Genomic DNA, 22,261 nt, shown 5'->3' with positions numbered 1-22,261 from the left:
AAGAGAGGAAGACCAAAGAGAAGGTTTATGGATGCAGTGAAAGAGGACTTGCAAGTGGTGGGTGCAATAGAAGAAGACGCAGAAGACCGAGTGCAATGGAGAAGAAGAATCCGCTGTCGCGACCCCTGACGGGAGCAGCCGAAAGAAGAAAAAGTGTCCAGTAATTAATGAAGATTGATTGATTGATTGATAGTTTATTGTTGCAGGTAAACAACAAGGGAGAAGGGAGGAACATGCCATCCCAACCCCCAGGCAGTACAATGAGGATTAATCACATTTACAATTTCTAAATAATCAGCTGATTATTGGTTACAGATTAATCAGTAATCGGCCAAATTGCTTATCAGTGCAACCCTAAGCTCAGACCCTACGTCCCAATCATCCCTGTGGTAACTATTTTATTTTCCTGCGTTTTTTTTTTTTTTTTTTTTTTTTTTTTTTCAAATTATATATAAATTCACTATGCAAGTGCCATGTTCCGAACTTCCCAGCATCATCTAATGGAAACATAGAGGAGCTTGCCCAACCCTACCTTGCAAACATAAAGGATAGGTTAGGTTAAGTAAGGTTGCTACATATAAGTTACTTTAGGTAAGGTTAGGCAAACTAGATACACTAGGATAGGCAGATTAGGTAGGTTAGGGCAGGTTATTTCATGCAAGTTGGTTAGCTTATTTTTATCATTACAGCTGCAGCCACTGAGAACTTTCTTAAAGTTATAACCTGTGACAAACTAATTATTCCTGTGACATTGTTGCATCAGACCCTTTACTTGCTCCTAACCCTATTCTGTTGGTATTGTATGAGAAAACTAGTTTCTTTACTCTTACATTCTTTGTATGTTATTTTGTTTTTGTTTTCCTTTTCTACTATATAGGTGTATATTTAAGGGGAGGCACTGCCAAAAATGGGTATTTTCCTTATATCAGACAAATTTTAAAATTTACTCCAAAAAATAGCTGAATGTCACACGTTCCCTCTGAAAGTTTGGCAGCTGTACGATAATTCTCTCCCTTTCAAATAATTTTATTTGTATTACTAATTTTGTGGTCCCCTCCCTGCAGAAACCTCTGTTTTCTGTAGAATACTCATATATGTTACATTTTGCCTTCTTTTGTCTAATTTTTCCACTTTTTGTACAAAAAGCGTGTCATCATTCATCTGGCAAAATTCTAGTGGCAGCCAGCATTGCAAGCCTCGGAGAGTGTGGTTGAGTGAATCAGTCAGTCAGTTACTTGTGCGTCACGAGCGCTCCTCAGAGGTACATTTGTACTTGTACTTTGGCAAGTTTGGACACCAAGGAAAAGAAAAGAAAGTGACAAAAAAGAAGTAACAGGAGGTATCCATAAAACACCCAGTAAGAAGTATGACAGGGAGAGAACGAAGATGTTGCATGTGTTTCTGAGTGAGATGGGACGTGGAGTGAATGGGAGGACTGGAAGGGAGTGGATGGTGCTGCTGCTGGGGCTCAGTGGTGAGACGAGTGGACGAGTGATTGAGGCAGTGAAAGAGTTCTTGGAGGGCCGTGGCGTGCGAGATGTAGGGAACGACATCCTGCCCCGAGAACAGACTTTCCGCATGTTTTGTTTTCTTTTCACAGGAGCTGCCGATACAAAGGACGCGGCACGCTCACATGAATTTAAATATAATATAATATAATAATAATATTTCCAATTGTTTAAATCAAACATATTGAAAAAAAAACATCGCAGGCGGAGAAAAAACGTAAGATTTTCAACTTACGCCGTAAGACTTGAAAATCACCGAAATTACGTAAGACTTACGCAAAAAGCGTAAGACTTGACAGTATATGTGACAGTGGTATGTGAGTCAGGTGGGTACGTGAGCAGAGAGGAAGGGAGGCGCTTCTTTGAGTGGAAGGTGACTGACAGGAACAGTGAGGGTCTAGAATGGGATGTGAGAAAGTGGAAGAGAGGTCTGAGACCGTCTGAGAAGGTGGAAACATGCGATGGAGCGATAGATCACTTTGGAGTGGCACAGGGAAAAGGAAGCCCCGCAGTGTGTCAGCTGGTATGATGGAAGCCTGGGTGGTGATCTTCTCTTCCAAGCTCGGGCGCAGTGTATGAATGTGAATGCAAGAAATTACAGGTGGCCTGAGTCCCGCAGCAAAGTGTGTCAGATGTGTGACAGGGGTGTGGATGAAACTGTCGTGCATGTGATGCTGGTGTGTGGGAGGTACCGGAGAGAAAGGACGAAGATTGATTGATTTATAGTTTATTGTTGTAGGTAAACAACAAGGGAGAAGGGAGGAAGATGATGAGGGTGGCACTGAGTGAGGTGGGCTGGGATGTGAATGGGAGGATTGCAAGAACAGAGAGGGAATGGATGCTGCTGCTGCTGGGACTGAGTGATGAAGCAAATGAGAGAATTACAGAAGCCATGAGGAGTTTTCTGGAAAAGATGTGAAGTGCAAGAAATAGGGAATTGGAAGACTTTAATGGATATAAACTGCTTGTTTTGTTTTTATTTTTACAGGTTGTGCCGATATGAAGGCCTGACTCTCCAACGGGTCACATGTACAGCAAGAGCAAGAGCAAGAGGTAAACAAACACACGCCTCGGCGGCTGGTGGTGAGTGCGTGGCTTAACCAGTCCCCAAGCGGCCCAAAACAACAACAACAACAACTAGTCCCCTATAACACTGAACAACAAGAAGAGTGGTGGGCGGCCCGCTGCACGCCAGGCCAGTGACTGAAGGCGTGAACACTAGCGTGGTGAGTAAGCTGGTGGTGAGTGGTGGGCGGGACGCTGCAGCCCAGGCCAGTGTGTGCCGGTGACTCAAGGCGTGAACACTAGCGTGGTGAGTAAGCTGGTGGTGAGTGGTGGGCGGGACGCTGCAGCCCAGGCCAGTGTGTGCCGGTGACTCAAGGCGTGAACACTAGCGTGGTGAGTAAGCTGGTGGTGAGTGGTGGGCTGGACGCTGCAGCCTGCACCCCAGGCCAGTGTGTGCCGGTGACTCAAGGCGTGAACACGGCGGCCACACGGGGCGGTGACTGAGTAAGCTGAGCTCCACCCCGAGTGTGTGGCCTGCCATGCCCCGCCTGCCGCCGCTGCCCTCGGCGGGGGAGCTGCTGCGGCTGTACCGGCTGCGGGCCCTCAAGAGGCTGAGCCAGAACTTCCTGCTGGACCCCAGGCTGTGCAGCAAGCTGGTGCGCGCCGCGGGGCAGCTGCGTGGCGCGCACGTGGTGGAGGTGGGCCCTGGCCCTGGCAACCTGACGCGGGCCGTGCTGGAGCAGGGCGCGGTGCGCGTCATGGCGGTGGAGAAGGACGCCAGGTTTCTGCCAGCCCTGCAGGCGCTGCAGGAGGTATCCGGGGGGGCCCTGGAGGTGTGTCTGGGAGACGCCAGGACCTTCAACATGGAGCGCGTCTTCCCAGCCTGTGACGGCCCCTGGGAGGGCCGGCCGCCCAACACACACATCATCGGCAACCTGCCGTTCAGCGTGGCCACGCCCCTCACTGTGCGCTGGCTGGAGGACATTAGCCTGCGCAGGAACGCCTGGGCGGCCGCGACACGCCTCACGCTGACCTATCAGCTAGAGGTGGCCCAGCGCATGGCAGCCCGGCCATGCCCAGCGGTGTCGCCTGTCCCTCATGTGCCAGAACTGGTGCCACGTCAAGCACTGCTTCACCATCCCTGGCCGCGCCTTTGTGCCTCCGCCGGACGTCAGCGTGGGGGTGGTGCACCTCACCCCTCGTGCGGCTCCCCCCGTGCCCCTCCCCTTCCCCCTGGTGGAGAAGGTGGCGCGTTGCCTCTTCGCCTTCCGCCAGAAGTACTGCAGCCGGGGTGCTGGCACACTCTTCCCCACCAGGGTGAGGGACAGCCTGGTGGACAAACTCTTCAAGGTGGCCGATGTGGACCCCATGCTGCGGCCGTTCCAGCTCACCATGGCAGAGTTTGGCCGCCTCTGCCACACCTACAATGCCATCCTGGACAGACACCCAACCCTGGCCAAGTACAACCACCGCGACCCGGCCACTGAGGTCGACGAGGACTGGGATGACATCATACCTCCTCTGCCTCCTGCTGCTGCTGCTGCGGCCACTGTTTCTTCCTCTCCCTGAGCCATCTTCCTTGTAGCTGTCAGAGGATGTTGGCCTTTGTCTGGTCCCTCATCCTTGGCTCTTCCTCAACACCACATGAAGTGTTATGCAGTTGTGTATAGCTTTAGAATTATATTCTTTGTTATTTATTGAAAGCTATCATTGCCCTCTGAATCATCCATACTATTCTATAGAGTGATACACATTTACAGGAGTATTTTATTCACAATCAATTCTTTGATTTTATACCTAAACACTTATATCAGTTATGCTTACTGAAGTCCGTTCCACCAGACCTGGTGGGCCTAAGCCTTCCAGGGTGGACTCGCAGACTTGGCATCATTGCTTGGGTGACGGTACTGCGCGCTCATTGGCCAATTCTTAACTTGTTCCAACGAGCATAAAATTGACTTTGGATTCCTACCAAAACCCTTTTTGAGCAGTAAGGTAACAGATTGCACCAATAAAAACTATTGCAATAATATTTTTATTGATAAGTATGTGCCTTTTGAAATAGGTATTATAAATAAATCTGAAATGACATTCATAACAAAACTAAGTTGGAACTGCACGTAGCCTTAATGGACAATATCCAGCAACTGTTAAGGCTAGACTTATTTTTACTACTTTTTACTACTACAAAGTGCTAGGCTACAGTCTACACAATGTCATTCATTACTTAACTCATTTATTGTAAGATTTCTTGGTATATTTTTAGTCCTGACTTAGTCATAATGTTAGCCATAACGTAAACATTGGCCTAGGGCAAGAACCTTCTTTTTCTTTCATCGTCCGTCCTATCATATATCCTGAAATATGTTTCTACTATTTGTGGGTAACAAACTAATAGATAGCCATAAGGAAGAGTGATTATAAGAATAACTACATTTGTATACCAATAGTGTTGATTTTAACCCTTTCACCCACCAAAAGTTTAATAAGTTACTCTTTCCACTGCGACATCCATCTGGGGCTCCCTATGGGGCCTCGCAGACTGGCAGCGAAAATTCTTTTCCTGCCATTATTATATAACGTTGGTTTTGGAAGAGATTATTGTGCCTTATGAAAGAAAAAAATGATCAAGAAATGCAAATAAATAGCAAAGTTTACCGACTCTGAAAAAAACAATTTAAAGGGACGACAGTTGCGCTCACAGGCTGCCTGGTGAGAGGCAACTAAACCACAGACAATTATCACATCAAATCCAATGGCATGAGAGAGTTGACAATTAGTTTATTTTATAGGTGTAGCTTGGATCTATGACACAAAGAAAATTTGACGGGATTCTGAATTATACTTTATTTCTGGCGAATTTTTTAAAGGTTTTGATGCGATTCGAGTCAAAAGCTGATGTAGACGATTCTGTTTTGACTGGAATCGCGTCGCGGTGCGTGGAAGGGTTAAGAGGTGGCAGAGAGCGAGAGAAAGTAGACTATGTCAAGGCAAACGAAATTGCTGCAGCTTAAATCTAGTAAACAACAGCCAATGAGCGGCGCAGAGACCGTCACTCAAGCACTGATGCCAAGTCCGCGAGTCCACCCTTGGAGGAAAATCTTCGCCAGCTCTCGTGAAACCAACTATAGTAGATATTTATGGATGGGTTCCAGTGGAGAATGCCACTCATATATATATATATATATATATATATATATATATATATATATATATATATATATATATATATATATATATATATATATATATATATATATATGAAGGTTCCTCTCAACTGGACTCTCAACTCTTGTTGTGTTTGTGGTGTCACAGAGGATGACGGCAGAAAGCACAGTGCTTTCTGCCGTCCGTCGATGTATCCAACCTTTCCTTGAAAGTATTTATGTTCTGGGATCAAAGAAACTCCATAATCTAATTGTTCCATACAGCCACAGATCTCAGTGAAAACTATTCTTCTTGTGTTACTATGCTACTGGGCAGTGGTGGGCACCGTTCTGCTAACCGCTAATTAGTGAAGCTATTTTTTTCGTTAGCTGTTTAGCGTTTTCGATAGCTTTGGAAACAGTTAGTGGGCCAATTAGCTTTCGCTAAATGTAGTTAGTCCTTCTCCACAAACTTTATGTCCACTAAAAAATTCATAGTTTTTTTCTTGTTTTTCTGCACTGCTATTGCAAGTTCATATATAAGGCATAAATAAAGTGTATGTTGAGTTTAACTTGTTTACATATGTACACTTTATCACCATCGGATGTTAGCATGCTATACCTCTATGAAAAGCTCTGTGTCTAAGCTACATTTCAAATTTCAGGTCACTAGGTCTGTTTTCAAGGGTTTTAGAGCCAAAATACTAAACCAAAGCTAAATCCATATAAAGAGTTAGTGGTTAGCGTGAGCTTCCACTAATTTCTTTATCAGTTTGGCGGTTTAGCGTAAGTGAAGTGAACTTTTTAGTTAGTGGATTACCAGTTAGAGAAACTAAGTTTTTGGTTAGCGGTGCCCACCACTGCAACTGGGGATAGAATTTCTGACTCTTTTGATCCAGAGAGTGCTGCAGTGTCCCTCCACAGCTGTAGCCCCTGAGTCACAATGTCCATGTATAGTCAATCTGTTTGAAACTGGCGGACGAGGGGCTGACAGCTGCGGGTCACCTAAGCCCTGCACCTTGCCACACACTCTCAACACTTCTCCCTTCCTCTCATATGCCAGCTATTTACTACCTTTAAATGAATTTAATTAAATAATTGGATAATCCAATAAGGTCATATAGCAATAAGATTGTTTCGTTTTTAAGATAATAACAAAGATTTTGTATAAATACCACGACACTTGACAACGTTGTATTCCAACGTTGTCATTCTACACATCCAGGGCCCAGGTCACTTCTCTCAAGGTCATGGAAGGCTCAGCAGGTGGGCCCATGGGTGGCCTGCTTCCACCTCTGCCTCTCCACTCCCTCCCTCTCCCTGCCTTTCCACGTCGTCGTTGGCTGCACAGCCGCGAGAAAGAACTCATTTATAATGTAAACAAGCACTTTTTAGATGAAAAAAACAACAGGATTTATCATACCACCCACAAGAGTAACTGCAAGAACAGCGAGAGCCATTAATGTTAGTGAAAGAACTATTGAAAGAGTCTGCGCTAAACTGGATCATGAGTGCGTGATGAACAATATATGTTGTCTTATAGGCAGAGAGAGAGAGAGAGAGAGAGATGGAGGAGGAGGAAATGAAGGGAGGCTAATGGTGGTCCACTTCACACCTGATCACTAATTCCACAACTGGAGACAGAGATGTGGCAGCGTGGTATGGAAGGAGAGACCCCCGCGGAATCCTCCCGTCCGCCAATGTCTCCTAGATTGACTATAGCATCATGTTCCCTCTCACTTGCCTGTTGACTCTCCTGGTCCAGTGAGTGCTGCAGGGACCCTCCACATTTGTAGCAGGTGCCAGGCCTCTGAGTCACAGTGTCCATGTAGCATTCTGTACTTGCCTGTATCTGGGTTGGTCCAGTGAGTGCTGCAGGGACCCTCCACAGCTGTAGCAGGTGCCAGGCCTCTGAGTCACAGTGTCCATGTAGCATTCTGTACTTGCCTGTATCTGGGTTGGTCCAGTGAGTGCTGCAGGGACCCTCCACAGCTGTAGCAGGTGCCAGGCCTCTGAGTCACAGTGTCCATGTTCCCTCTTATGACTTGCCTGTATCTGGGTTCAGTTTTCTGAACATCTGAGGGTCAGGAAAGATTCTCAACCCTGGCAGTTGTTCAGTAGGCCTTCATCAAACTGTTTCTATCTTCTGAACTAAACTCTCGGCCAAATCAGTCACTGCACACAGGCGTGATAGAAGGAATGTCGGTTATGAAGCCAGGCATTACACTTCCCCTCGCTCCCTCCTTTCCTGTTCTTTCTCCTTCACTCATTGCTTTCCTTCTCTCTCTTGGTGATGAAGCCAAGCCTTAACCTCCCCTACTCCCTACAGACCGAGTCCACACCATGAAGGGCTCAGACGAGAGGAACTGGAGGCTGCTGGCCCTGCTCTACCGCCACGGCGGGGACCCCAACGTGCTGAAGAACGTGGTGCCGGAGTGGGGCCCGGAGAGGCTGGAGCACTTCCTGAGGTGCCAGCGACTCACCTCTCAAAGGGTGGGTGAAGCTGCAGCCGTCTGGCTGTTTTCCTTTCCTTCTTGTTAGGGTTGCACCGATTAATCGGTAAGTAATCGGTAATCGGCCTAATCGGCCACTTTGCCGATTAATCGGTAATCGGTCTTTTGACCGATTAATCGGGGCCGATTATTATTTTTTCTCTCTTTTATAGTACAGTGTACATAACACAATACTAATAATGTTAATGTAAGGATGGTGATGTTACCAAAACTCTAATACCTTTCCACAGCATTTATTTCCAACAAGTCCCTATGCAAATGTATATTATGTAATTCAAATTGATATATAAAATTATGATATGAACTGAAGCACTGGTATTTGCTTCAACTTTGAAACTAGAAAAAAAAATCAACATATTACTTTATATTACAACCAAGAAATATTATATGCCTATTTCAACTTGCTTAGCACAGTAACTGAGTAATGTCCTTCACCAAGCCTGCCGTGCATATGGAAGTAAGTTATTGTAATATATCATGAAAAGTATGGAACTAGACAAGTGATTTTACTCAGCACTTGACGTTAAACACTCTTAAATTGTAATGTAAAAACATTAATTGGGTAACATCCTTCACCATGCCTGCCGTGCATAGGACAGTAAATTAGTAGAAAACTTGAGAGATTGATAAACTTTCTGTACACTACCATTTCTAGTAGCATCTAGGATCACCACAAGAACGAGAAAACTGGCAAATTCTAACATATTAAAATCAGGTTGTTTCCACAAAGCAAGGCTAAATTATATGTAACAAATTACTAGACGTATTTGTTCTCCATGCAGATGGCAGTTGGGCAGTAAACAAAGTTGTAAACATGAGGGTTACGGTATGTCTTTAACTTTGTGGTACCAGTGTCCAGTAATTAGTGAAGATTAATCACATTTACAATTTATAAATAATCGGCCGATTAATCGGTATCGGCCGATTATTGGTTACCGATTAATCGGTAATCGGTAATCGGCCAAATTGCTTATCGGTGCAACCCTACTTCTTGTTGAGGCTCCTTCCTCTTTACTGCTAGTGTGTGTCTCTCTCTCTCTCTCTCTCTCTCTCTCTCTCTCTCGCCCATGTGCGTGCTCGCACACACACACACACACACACACACACACACACACACACACTTGGGCAGAATAAAGAAAAGGAGGAGGGGGAAGAAGGCCCACAATTCTAGTCTTCTCCCCTCCTCCTCCTCCTCCTCCTCCACACCTTCTGACATTGAATTATTAGCGAGAGTGCTATGAACAGTATTCCACCATTGAGGGCTCAGCCATACGAGGAGTGAGTCACCCTCTTCATGCTGGAAAAGACACCCTCAGGGGGATGTGATGCAGGTTTTCAAGTGCCTCAAGTTCAGTAACGTGGACCCTCCAAGTTTTTTGAGCCACAAACTAACCTGACAACTGGAAGCAGCGGCCTACATGTTCAAGCTGGGCGGTGTAGTACAGACGGCAGGAGTTTCCTCTCAGACCGAGTCACCCGCCACTGGAACAACCTTCCCTCAGAAGCAGTAAATGGGAACACCATCAACTCCTTTGAAAATCTAATCGACTGTCATTTTGTAGCGTCAGGAATGAATTGAACGCCTAAGTGCTAAGTGGCTGTCCAGCAGATTAAATCACCAGAGCGGGCAACCTCGTAATGACCAATAGGCTTTCTGCTGCCTGCACTTCCATGTGTCGTCCTCCTCACCAACTCTTCCTTGTTTCAGAGAACATGCCGAAGTGTCTACCCCAAAATGACGCCATGGAGGGGCCTGGGCTCAAAAAACAGTGTCGGTATTCTGAGCCAGGTGGAGCAAAACAGGGGCGCCACAGTGAACGAGGTAAGGGCACGGGAGGGAAGGGAAGGGTAGTGAAGGTACAGGAAGGTAAGGACAGGGAAGGTGAGGGCATGGAAGGGAAGGTAAAGGAAGAGAAGGGAAGGGAAGGGATGATATTCTCAGGTTCTTTCACTTCTCACGTCAACTATTTCCAGAGGCCTAAAAGGAGATCAATAGGGTTATCATGAGTGGTTTTTCATATTCGTGGTACAGAGGAAGGGTCAAACTTCCACCAAGGTCATGAAAGTACCCTTGGAAATGCCTACGTCTCTCATGACAGCCCTGTGTGCCTGGGCTCGGAAACACTTAAAAATATGGAACCTAATCCCTCGACCTCCTCCTCCTTCTCCTCCTCCTCCTCCTCCTCCTCCTCCTCCTCCTCCTCCTCCTCCTCATCTGTCTCACGTCAGGTTTTCCAGTAATCTCCGGTGAGGTCACGCGGCACATGATACGCTTCCAACCCTCTCTGTCCCCTGCCCCAGCCTCCCCAGTGCTGCCAAACCCTCCCCAGCACACTGCCAATGCCCCACCCCCCCTCCTCTTCACGGCTCTCCACAATGCCCCACCATCCCCCCACTCTTCACAGCTCTCCACAATGCCCCACCATCCCCCCACTTTTCACATGCCCAAACCACCCTCTCTCTCTCCTGTTCCTACCACTACTACTACTATTACTCCTCCTGCTCCTCCTCTTATTCATTCCCTTCCTCCTCCTCCTGGCCATCGCATTTTTCTCCCTTCCAGACCCCGAGGGCCATGCAGTTCCTCTCACAATGGCAGGCACACATCCACAATGTCCAGAGGGTCCAGGGCACCACCATAAAGAAGAAGAAGAAGGGACGCTACTCGAAGGACTTCTGCCCGGCGGATCACGGGCCCCTCCTGAGCAAGGTAGGGAGAGGGGAAGCTGATGGACCTGTCTACGGCTTGGTGGTGTCAGACACTTCCGCCTCACGTCAACCAATTCCAAGGGCCTTAAAGGAGGTCAGGCGGGTTCTGATGAGTGGTGGTTTAGGTTCATGGTACAGAGGAAGGCTCAAGCTGCCACCAGGGCCATAAGACAACCCCTGGAAATGCCCACAACTCCTATGAAAGCCTTGTCAATGTGTGTGTGCTTGGGTGTTGAAATGTTTGAGAATGTGACCCATAGTGCCTTCTTCTTCTTCTTCTTCTTCTTCTTCTTCTTCTTCTTCTTCTTCTTCCTGTTGAGTAAGGTGAGAGAGTAAGGAAGCTGGAGGAACTATATATATCATCTTTTACTTCTTCTTGTTTTTGTTCTCTATTCTTGCTCTTGTGTTCCTCCTTTCTGTTTCTGTTTCTGCTTTTTCTTATTATTTTCTTTGTTTAATCTGCCATGTTCCTGTTCCTGTCCTTGTTTTCTTTCTTCTTCTTGTTTTTTCCTTCTTTCTCGTTTCTGCTTTTTATTATTATTTTCTTCATTCAATCTGTCTTGCTTCTGTTCCTGTTCCTGTTTTCTTCTTCTTTAACTTTCCAATTTTCCGGCACTGGGTTGGACGGGACATGAGTCTCTCCCACTCATAACCTAACCTAACCTTTTTATTCTTTCCTTTTTTTCATTTAACGTCCCAAGTCTCTCCCTTTCTTGGCGATCTCTCTCTCCTCCCTGACGCTGTGTAGAGTATGTGCAAAATGTATCCACTCATTCTTTGCTAGTTTGATTTTTGTGAGGGTTAGGTTAGCAAGACACCTGGACACTATGGGTCGTATTCTAAGACATTTCATGGCCTAATAACACCTATTTGACAAGGCTTTCGTAGGAGTAGTGGGCATTTCCAGGAGTAGTTTTATGACCGTGGTGGTAGTTTGACCCTGCTTCTGTACCATGAACCTGAAGAAACACTCATTAGAACCAGACTGACCCCCTCTTTGACCTTTAGAAATAGCTGATGTGAGAAGCGAAAGTGTCTTACATACCAACCTATACCTCACTCATTATTTTTGTGAGGGTTAGGTTACCAACACACCTGGACACTATACCCCACTCATTATTTTTGTGAGGGTTAGGTTACCAACACACCTGGACACTATACCCCACTCATTATTTTTGTGAGGGTTAGGTTACCAACACACCTGGACACTATACCCCACTCATTATTTTTGTGTGGGTTAGGTTACTGACACACCTGGACACTATACCCCACTCATTATTTTTGTGTGGGTTAGGTTACTGACACACCTGGACACTATACCCCACTCATTATTTTTGTGAGGGTTAGGTTACTGACACACCTGGACACTATACCCCACTCATTATTTTCATCTTCCTCCTCCTCCTGTTCATTCTTCTCCTCCTCCTGTTATTCCCCTTTTCTCCTCTTCCTATTGCTTGGTCCAGTCATCACCTACAGCCCAAATAAACACTAGACTGGCAGGAAAAGGGGATGAATGTATTGACCTCTTCTCATAACGTAAAGAAATGCAAATGTTACTTTCTGGTACACTGTTGTCCTCCTCTTCCACAGGCGATGCTCATCATTTCCCAAGAGGAGGAACACCCCAAGCCTTCCTCCAGCTCCGAGCCTGACTACAGCGAAATATATAGGTATGTGTGTGTGTGTGTGTGTGTGTGTGTGTATTTACTAAGTTGAAGCATACAGGGCCTGAGCTACTTTTGTGTGGTCCATATTTAATTACTTCCTAGTGCCTGTGCTTCTCAGGGGAAAACTTGTGTGTGTGTGTGTGTAGTGAAGACATTTTTTTTTTTTATAGTAAAGGAAGCAGCTCAAGGGCAAAGATATATAACAACAGTAAAGGCCTATTCTTGGGGTGACCTTGATTTATTTATGGTGTACAGTAGAGGCAGCAGCTGTAGGGCACACCTTGATTTATTTATGGTGTACAGTAGAGGCAGCAGCTGTAGGGCACACCTTGATTTATTTATGGTGTACAGTAGAGGCAGCAGCTGTAGGGCACACCTTGATTTATTTATGGTGTACAGTAGAGGCAGCAGCTGTAGGGCACACCTTGATTTATTTATGGTGTACAGTAGAGGCAGCAGCTGTAGGGCACACACAAAAATAGCCCGCCTAGCACGGCGTCCGCAGAGAGAAAAATACCTTAGTAGTAATGGAACACTGTCAGATTCAGTTTGAGGCGTCTTGATACTTCCCTGTTGAAAGGGTTCAGGTCGTAGGCAGAAGGAAATACAGAGGAATAAAGTCTGCTGCAGAGTTTGCCAGGGAAAGGGATGAAAGAATGAAAATAATGGTTAACTCTTGCATTAGGGACTCGGACAGTAGAGGGATGGGCTAGAGTAGAAAGTCGAGTGCAGCGGGGCCATGGGAGAGGGGTGGGGGTGGGGGGTCATGCTGTTAGCAAGTTCAGAAGAGCAGTCAGCATGAAGACATTGCTAGAAGATAGAAGGAGAAGCAACACTGTGATGGAACTCAAGAGGCAGAAGACTGTCAGTAAAAGGAGGGGAATTGATGAGACGAAGAGCCTCCACTCCACTCTGTCCAGCAGGGCTGTGTGTGTGGAGCCCCACTTGAGATGTGTACTCCATACGAGGGGAGACGAGGCCCCTGTATAGGGACAGCCTTTGAGAGGGGGAAAAAGTCTGGTGATGATACAGAATGCCCAAGGCTGAGTGCTTGTAACTGTTACATGCTACAACTGCTGCCGTTATTACAGCCACTGCTGGTGTTGTGTACCGGTAATAATGATGATGTTTGCTGCTTTGCCCAGATACCTCTCTCAGCTGTTGGCGGGACAGGAGCCAACCCAGCTGAGCCAGGGCAGCGCTGCAAAGGTTTTGGAGGTGATGGAGAAGGTGCAGCTGCTGGCAAGCCACAGCCTGGACCTGAAAAAACTGTACCACCACTTGAGCCAAAACATGGCCTCGTACCTCCAGCCCTGGAGTAAGAAGGTAAGGAAGGATGGAAGTACTTGGAAGGACAGAAACAGGGCTGGTATGTAGAAAACTTCATAAAAGCTTCTCTTAAAGCCACTCATAAATTCAAAATTTTCCTCATAGTTAGGAGCTAGACTTGTGAGTCATGCAGAGAAACTCACAAGGCGACTCCTAACTGTGAGCTAAGTGATTTATGAGGTACTTGTAATAAGGTGCCTTGCGGTGTATCTTCCACTGGTAATAGCGCTAGTGTTTGGTTAAAACACTCATATCACGATAATATGGATATGGTGGTATGTTGTTATCACTTTAAAGTCAAAAGTAGAAATTTTGCTATTGTACTAATTGCAGGGATGAGAATCTCTCAATATATTACACCTCGAAAAGAATATATGTGGATTTACTTTGGGTGGCGGCAGACGCTGCCCACCTCGGCTCTGAAAAACAACAGTCACAAGAAGTCTATAGTCCGTTCCATTCTGTCTGTCCACTCGTGAACGTGGATGTGGCACCTGCGCATTGTTAGTTCGTGATTGCGTGAAGATCAACTTTATATTTTCAGCGATATATTTGAATGTTTGTGTATGCATAAAACCCTCAAGCCCTCTTATATGAACTGCAAACATGCTGCTTTGCATCGATAATGTACCACACAAGCACACGAAAGAACAACTTGTATTTCAAACAGTAAAGTCTGATCATACTCCAACGACTCGTAGCCTTTCAGATACCCATATTTCATCTCATTCAGGTACATTAAGTGATACCTGGGTCTGCAAGTGTATATATATATATATATATATATATATATATATATATATATATATATATATATATATATATATATATATATATATATATATATATATATATATATATATATATATATATATCTCAACCTCGATTTGCCGGACCTCCATTTGCGGATTGATTTGCGGACAAGAGTCCGTGGGGTAAAAAAAAATAAATAAAAAGTCCGGGACAAGTCGATTTCAAACTACCGCGCCAGACAAAGTTCGCAAATCGGGCACTAGATGGCAGCGAAGGACATACACGTCTAGTACTGGACTGTACACAAGTCTGCCACACACGAGTGTTGTGCTTACGTGCTTGTCGTGGATACACCTCTTCTTCACAACGATGCCACCCAAAAACCCACCAAAGAAAGTAACCAAGCGTACAGCTAAACCTGTGCATGTTGTAGAAGGTAATATATTATATTACAGGACAGTATAGGACAGCAATGCGAGGTGTAGTCCGGGGGTGGGTTGTGTTTCCCGGACATATATAGGGTAAAGTCCGCAAGGGGGTAGACCCCGGACATTTTCCATTGCGGACATTTGCCATTCCCGGACAAGCCTTCCCCTTTAGTCCGCAAATCGAGTATATATATATATATATATATATATATATATATATATATATATATATATATATATATATATATATATATATATATATATATATATATATAAGGAATTTTGATATGTTGCATGTAAATAACATGGATGATATTCAAAATAGCCTAGCATCGCACTCAACATTTATAATTTATTATTTTGTGTTATTTTCAATATTTATTGTTATTTACATGCAGTAAATTATTAAAATACCTTTTATTTGCACTTGCAGAGCCAGATGTCTTTTGATGTACCTGAAATGAGATGAATTATATGAATTTGAAAAACCATAGATCGCTGGATCATGATGTGACCATGTTGTTTGCTACAAGTTTGTCTTTTCCTGTGACTGTGTGTTAAATTATTGATGCAAATGACTAACTTGAAAAACCATAGATCGCTGGATCATGATGTGACCATGTTGTTTGCCACAAGTTTGTCTTTTGCTGTGACTGTGTGTTAAATTATTGATGCAAATGACTAAGTTGTTTTTTGTGCACATAAACAGTCAAATATATTTTTGAAAAATAAGCTTGAATGTCTAGTAACCCAAAATTAGAATAATATCCACTAAATCTGGGAAAAAAATTTGATGAAATGGTTTTTCAACTGATTTCAATAGCCAAGGGGATCAACATTTACCCAAAAAAGATAGGGCATGTAGAGGTTGGGGAATTTTTTTTACAGGGGTCAAAGGTCAATGACCTTTCGTTAAAAGGTCCAAATTTCTATCTCGCAAATGAAACGTCATAAATTGGACAGATGGAATGAAACAGACTGTAGTACCGACACCAACAACTGAACAGTACCAGCAAACCTTGCCAGCATGGAGCCACCCCTGCAGGTATACAATTGCTTAATACTATTTACTTAAATATTTTTCTGATAGCAACCTCATATTTTCAGGGTACAAATTTAGATATGCGGTCCCGCCCAATTGCTCGATTTCCTTTGTGTTACCATACTTGTTTTTACCTTAAAAAACAGTAGAGGTGAAAAATAGTTAGATCCAGACCCAGACTCCAAAGAGAGGAAAGATATGATCAAGGGCTCTCCGTCACCTGCCCTGATTGCAAGGGTGAAGCAGCAGGCATGGGATGAGACTCACTCTCATCAATGCATCTCATCCCATGGCAGCCTGCACAAGGGCCGAAGGTGACAAACGGCGGTACAACGTTCAGTCCAGTGCCAAAGAGCGCATTAGCAGCTATAAAAAGGAGTGGTAGGAGCTGGTGAGTGAACTTTTAGCTGAATATGTAGACTGAAATGTCTGAAATCTGGCTGGTTAGGTCATATTGGACAGGCTTTCATCGCGCTATGACTACTCGCAGCTCATTGTGAACGTTTCTGCATTACTTATATGGCTTATGAGCTCCTCTTACAAGGTTTATGAGCTGCATCCAGCTCATAACAGACTTATGATCTTTTCTGCATACTGGGCCAGGCCTCCTGGAAGTTATGACATAAGAGGAGGAAGCGCCTGACAGTGCCAACCTTTGACTTACGTTCCTCTCTCTCTCCCTCTCTCATTCACACAGGGAGCAGACTCCTCTCCCAGCACCTTACCACAAGGGGAGAGTTCCAGCACCTTGCCACAGGGGGAGAGTTCCAGCTCCTTACCACAGGGGAAGAGTTCCAGCACATTACCACCGGGGGAGAGTTCCAACACCTCACCACAGGGGGAGAGTTCCAGCACCTTACTACAGGGGGAGAGTTCCAGCACCTTACCACAGGGGGAAAGTTCCAGCACCTCACCACAGGGGGAAAGTTCCAGTGCCTCATCACAGGGGGAGAGTTCCAGCGCTGAGATGTAAGCATGAGCCCTCTCCAAGGCTCTCGGGGCCGGTGGCACCAAACCACTGTATCACAAATTGCTTCATGGCATGTTGTTTTTCCTGCTTCAGGAATTCTGAGAGTTGGGTTTTTGTGTTGTAGTTTTGTGCCTTGATTATTGAGAGGCTGTTTTATGTGATTTTGTGCCTGGAAGAGAACAAAGAAGAGGAAGAAAGGGAGAGAAAAAGGAGGAATAAATGGAAGGGAGGGAAGACAGGTGTATTGTTATGTAATCTTGTGCCTTGAAGAAAAGAGGAAGGAAGGGAGAGGAAAAGGAGGAATAAATGGAAGGGAGGGAAGACAGGTGTATTGTTATGTAATCTTGTGCCTTGAAGAAAAGAGGAAGGAAGGGAGAGGAAAAGGAGGAATAAATGGAAGGGAAGGAAGACAGGTGTATTGTTATGTAATCTTGTGGCGTGAAGAAAAGAGGAAGAAAGGGAGAGGAAAAGGAGGAGAAGAAGAGAGGAGGAGAGAAAAGAAGGAAGGGAAGGGAGACTGAACTGAAGTGACTGCAGGTAAAGAGAGAGAGGAAGAGGCGAGGGAAAGGAAGGAACAGAAGTGTCAGCAATTTGTGACCTGCCACTGTGCTCCTGCAGGGATGAGTGCCCACTGTTTCTCGAGGTGGAGGACCAGTTGAGGACCAGCACCAAGGACCTGGCGGGCTACGACCCTCACTGTGAGAAGGTGAAAGAGAGACTCACAGAGAAGGTCAGTTGTGTGTGTGTGTGTGTGTGTGTGTGTGTATTTACCTAGTTGTGAAATACAGAAAAAGAGCTGTATTAGGCTCGTGCTGTCCTGTCTCCATAACGCTTATTATCCAGTTTGGCTTTAAATTCATGAGTCGTTTTTGCACACACAATCTCCTTGTCAAGTCCTTGGGGGACTCCACTCGTCACTTCCATCCAGCTTGATTTATTATTCCTGATTACTGTTCTCATTTCCCTCTTCGTCAAAAAGTCCTTAATCCAATCCAATATTGAACGACCCAGACCTCCAACATGATTAAGTTTCCATATTAATTGCTTGTGTGGTACTTTATCAAATGCCTCCTTTAAGTCCAGATACACACAATCTGCCCAACCGTCTCTTTCCTGTATTTCACTCATACTGTCAAAAGTTTCACCATTAACTTTAACTTTTTGAATCTCGTCTATTTTTCAACTTTCCATTTATGAACTTATAAAACAGTTTTGGCTGGTCTTTGCACTTATCTACAATATTCTTCTCAAGATTACTTTTTTCTTCTACATAAGCATTCCTCTTCCTTTTGTACTCACTCCATAGATCCATCCTCCTGTTTTTTCTCCATTTGTTCCATGCCTTCTCCTTTTCCTGCTTGGCGTCTACACACTTTCTATTGTACCACTCTTCTCTTGGTTTCTGGCCTTCTTTCATCCTTGGTACCCACTTTTCCACTCCTTCGTTGTAAATCCGTAGAAAGATAGCCCATTTTTCCTCCACATTTTCAGCCTCAAAAAAAGTATCCCATTGTGCTTCCTCAAAATGTTTCCCAAGTTGTTCAAAATTTGCCTTATTAAAGTTAAACCATTCTTTCCTGTAGTCCTCATTCCTGATTATTTTACCTCCTCGTAATATGTACTCGATAAGTACGTGATCGCTCTTCCCTATAGGGCTCTTATAGTTCATCTCCTCTATGGTATCTGGCTCCCTGGCGATTATCAAGTCCAATCTAGATGGCTCGTCTTCTCCTCTGAATCTTGTATTTTCCTCTACCCACTGTGTGAGGACGTTTTCTATAACCAATTCCAAAACCTTGTTCCCCCATGAAGCTTCACTTCCTTCCGTTGACCAGTTTCCCAAGACACTTCCTTACAATTAAAATCCCCCATTGTCAGAATCTTATCCTTCTCCTCCAGCAATCTCCTTAGGCAATCCAATGTGTCTTCCAGCTTCTTCTTGTACAATTCTTCTGTCCATGAATTGGTTTTTGGAGGGACATACACCACTACGATATTTCTGCATCCTCCCCTTTGCAGTCTTATTCCCACACTCAAGACCTCCGCTTCCCCTTCGCCATGGGTGACACCCTCCACTGTCCATTCTTTTTTCAACAATAGCATCACTCCTCCTCCTTGTTTATTTCCTCTATTTCTCATCCATACATTATATTTACCATCCCCTAAGTTAAATGCATCTATACTACCAGTCAATTTGGTTTCCGTAATCCCCATAACATCTGGTTTTTCCTTACTCAGGTAATCTCCTGTTTCTAACACTGATGATATTAATCCTTTCACATTAGTGTATGTCACCTTCAAGCTGTCACCTCTTCCCTTCTGTACCACTTCCTTAGGTCCATGTCTGTCACTCTCCAGAAAAACTTCCTTTTATCCTCTTCTGATCTTCCTTCATTCTTTTCATTGGCTTGATTCTTCAATTCTCTTATTGCGTTCCTTTCCTCCACACTTCTGTCCTTTCTTACCCAGACTTTTTTGTAGGTCTCTGTTCTTGCTAACTTCCATGACTTTCCCACCACTTCTTCTGCAGCAGCTTGAGACCTAAATCTAATTTTTACTGGTCTTTGGGCTCCTTCTTCATGCTTTCCAAGCCTGAATACTTCCTCGATCTCCCCTACCAGCTCATGACCTTCTTCCTGAATTGCTTCAATTACTTGCTCCACTGCCTTCCTTTCTTTCTTTTCCCTTGTATGTCTGACCGGCATGTGCTCTTCATTAATGCCCACCACTACTACAGACTTCTTTTTTATAGCGGAGTCCCTCACTATTTCTGGTTTTCCTTTCATCACCTTAATCACCTTTTCAGTTATAGCTTCATCCTTAGCCTTGACTTGCTCCTCCACAATTTTCTTAAAGCTAACATTCTCTTTTTCTTGTTCCTCCTTCCAGACTTTATGCATTTCCTTTAATTCCTTGACTTTAACCTCTGTATCCTCTGTCTTCTCATTTAACGTTACCTGTTTGTGCAGGTCATTGTATGCATTTTGCCATACATTTTTCTCCGTCTTTAGGACGTCAACCTCTCTCTCCAACGTCCCCATTCTGTCCTTCATTTCCTTCATCTCCCTTTCCAAGTCAATGAGTCTCCTTCTCAACATAACGTCTCTGTGCCTATCCACGTCTTCGGAGAAAGCTTCAAAATCATTGTCCCTTGGCCTGGCTCCCCTGCTTACCGGTGTAAACAAACCCGGCGTGTGTGTATTTACCTATTTGTAGTCTACAGGGCCTGAGATAAGCTCCAATAGTCTCGTCTCCATATCTACATTCATCCAGCCTTTCCTTCATTTGGTGGACACTGCTCGCCTCCACCACCTCTTCCCGCAAGCTGTTCCATGTGGTAACACTTCTATGTGGAAAGCTATACTTTTTTTAAATCACTCAGACAAGTTCCTTTACTAAGTTTCTTTCCGTGTCCTCTCAGCCCCTGCGTTCTCGCAGTTGAGAAGAGATCATCTCTATCCACCTCATCAAACTTATTTACCAACTTATACAGTGTGATCAGATCTCTCTCTCTTCTTTGTTCCAGTGTTGTCAAGTCCATCTCCTTCAATCTGTCTTCATACGTCATATTCGAGAGTTCTGGGACCATTTTAGTTGCAATTCTCTGTATTCTTTCCAACTTTCTGATATCCTTCTTTTTGTGAGGTGACCACACAACTGCAGCATGTTCAAGTTTTGGTCTTATCGGTGCTGTTATTATTTTCTTCATCATTTCCTTGTCTATATAATGGAATGACACCCTTATATTTTGCATCATCCTGTAGGTTTCTTCAAATAACTTGTTTATGTGCTTTTCTGGGGACGGTGTGTCTTGCATTGTTACTCCTAAATCTTTTTCTTCATGTACCACCTTTAAGTTTTCTTCTCCCATCCTGTATGTTTTCCTTGGTCTTTTTTTACTTTTTACCATTTCCATAACATGGCATTTGTTTGCATTAAAGTCCATCTCCCATAACTGGCTTCATCTATACACTCTGTACAGGTCTTTTTGTAGTTCTTCACAGTCTTCCTCCGTCTTCACTTTTCTTATTAACTTCGCATCGTCTGCAAAAAGACTCATATAACTTTTTATACCCATCGGCATATCATTTATATATATTATGAACATTATTGGTGCCAGAACTGAGCCCTGAGGAACTCCACTCTCTACTCTCCTCCAATTTGATTTCTCTTCTCTAATCACCGTCCTCATTTCTCTTCCTGTTAAGTAATCCTTTATCCACTCGATGACCTCTCCGCCCATTCCTCCCCATTTCTGTTGTTTCCAGAGTAACCTTCTGTGCGGAACCTTGTCGAAAGATTTTTTCAGATCTAGATATACACAGTCAGCCCATCCTTCTCTTTCTTGCACCCTGTCTATTGCTCTTGAGAAGAAACATGGTAAGTTGGTGACACACGATTTCCCTTTTCTAAATTCAAACTGTCCTTCATTTATCATGTTTCCCTTTTCTAAATGTTCAGCCCATTGTTTTTTATTATACTTTCACAGATCTTGCACATTACACTTGTTAAAGAGACTGGCCTATAATTTAATGGCTCAGTTTTATCTCCACTTTTATAAATTGGTACAATGTTCGCTCTCTTCCACTCTAAGGGCACTTTTCCTGTATTTATAGAGCATGTTGTTATGTCATAAAGTGGTTCCAATATTCATTTCTACGCACTTTTAGCACTTGACCGGAGATTTCATCCGGTCCCATGGCTTTCCTTCCATCTAAAGATTCCATCAGCTGCAACAGTTCCCCATTCTCAGCCTTTACATAATTTAGCTTCCCTTCATTACAGTTTTCGTGCCCCCTGTCAAAGTCGGTCTCTTTCATAAATACTTTATGAAAAATTTTATTTAATATTTCTGCAATTTCTTCGTCCTTTTCGTAGAATACTTTATTTTCTTTTAGCCTTTCCACTCCTTCGTTTCTTTTTAACTTCCCATTTATGAATTTATAAAACATTTTTGGTTCTTCCTTACAACTAAAAACTATTCTTTTTTCAAATTTAGCTTCCTCTTCTCTCCTTATTTTCACATTAATTTCTTTCTTTTTTATATTTGTCTCTGTTATTCTTATTTGGTCTTTTCTTTAAATTCCTCCATGCCATATTTCTGTTTCGTTTTGCTGTGTGTGTGTGTGTGTGTGTGTGTGTGTGTGTGTGTGTGAAGATGAAAGACTCACAGAGAAGGTCAGTTGGT

The 22,261-nt window shown here is 44.1% G+C and overlaps 1 protein-coding gene and 1 pseudogene across 3 annotated transcripts in view; both read left to right on the top strand.

Annotated features, from left to right (window-relative positions):
• Positions 1-2,548: 2,548 nt before the first annotated feature.
• LOC126988700 (uncharacterized) overlaps positions 2,549-22,261 on the top strand; it is a 28,740-nt gene continuing 9,027 nt past the window's right edge. For 2 of the 3 annotated variants that reach the window (XR_007742469.1, XM_050847057.1), the window contains exons 1-8: positions 2,549-2,591; positions 7,989-8,152; positions 9,881-9,994; positions 10,736-10,882; positions 12,475-12,554; positions 13,697-13,877; positions 16,801-17,072; positions 17,692-17,803. Coding sequence is in view for 1 of the 3 variants with exons in the window: in XM_050847057.1 (XP_050703014.1) it covers positions 8,003-8,152; positions 9,881-9,994; positions 10,736-10,882; positions 12,475-12,554; positions 13,697-13,877; positions 16,801-17,072; positions 17,692-17,803 (1,056 nt within the window). In the remaining 2 variants the exon portion in view is untranslated. Of the gene's footprint in view, positions 2,592-2,819; positions 2,907-7,988; positions 8,153-9,880; positions 9,995-10,735; positions 10,883-12,474; positions 12,555-13,696; positions 13,878-16,800; positions 17,073-17,691; positions 17,804-22,261 lie in introns of those variants that run through there. The other variant, XR_007742471.1, reaches the window with a different exon arrangement.
• LOC126988701 (dimethyladenosine transferase 1, mitochondrial-like) lies at positions 2,906-4,210 on the top strand (annotated as a pseudogene).

The sequence above is a fragment of the Eriocheir sinensis genome, chromosome 70 (genome assembly GCF_024679095.1).
Source record: "Eriocheir sinensis breed Jianghai 21 chromosome 70, ASM2467909v1, whole genome shotgun sequence".
NCBI lineage: Eukaryota > Metazoa > Arthropoda > Malacostraca > Decapoda > Varunidae > Eriocheir > Eriocheir sinensis.
Note: the sequence above shows the minus strand (reverse complement) of the source record. Positions and strands in the feature narration are given on the sequence as shown.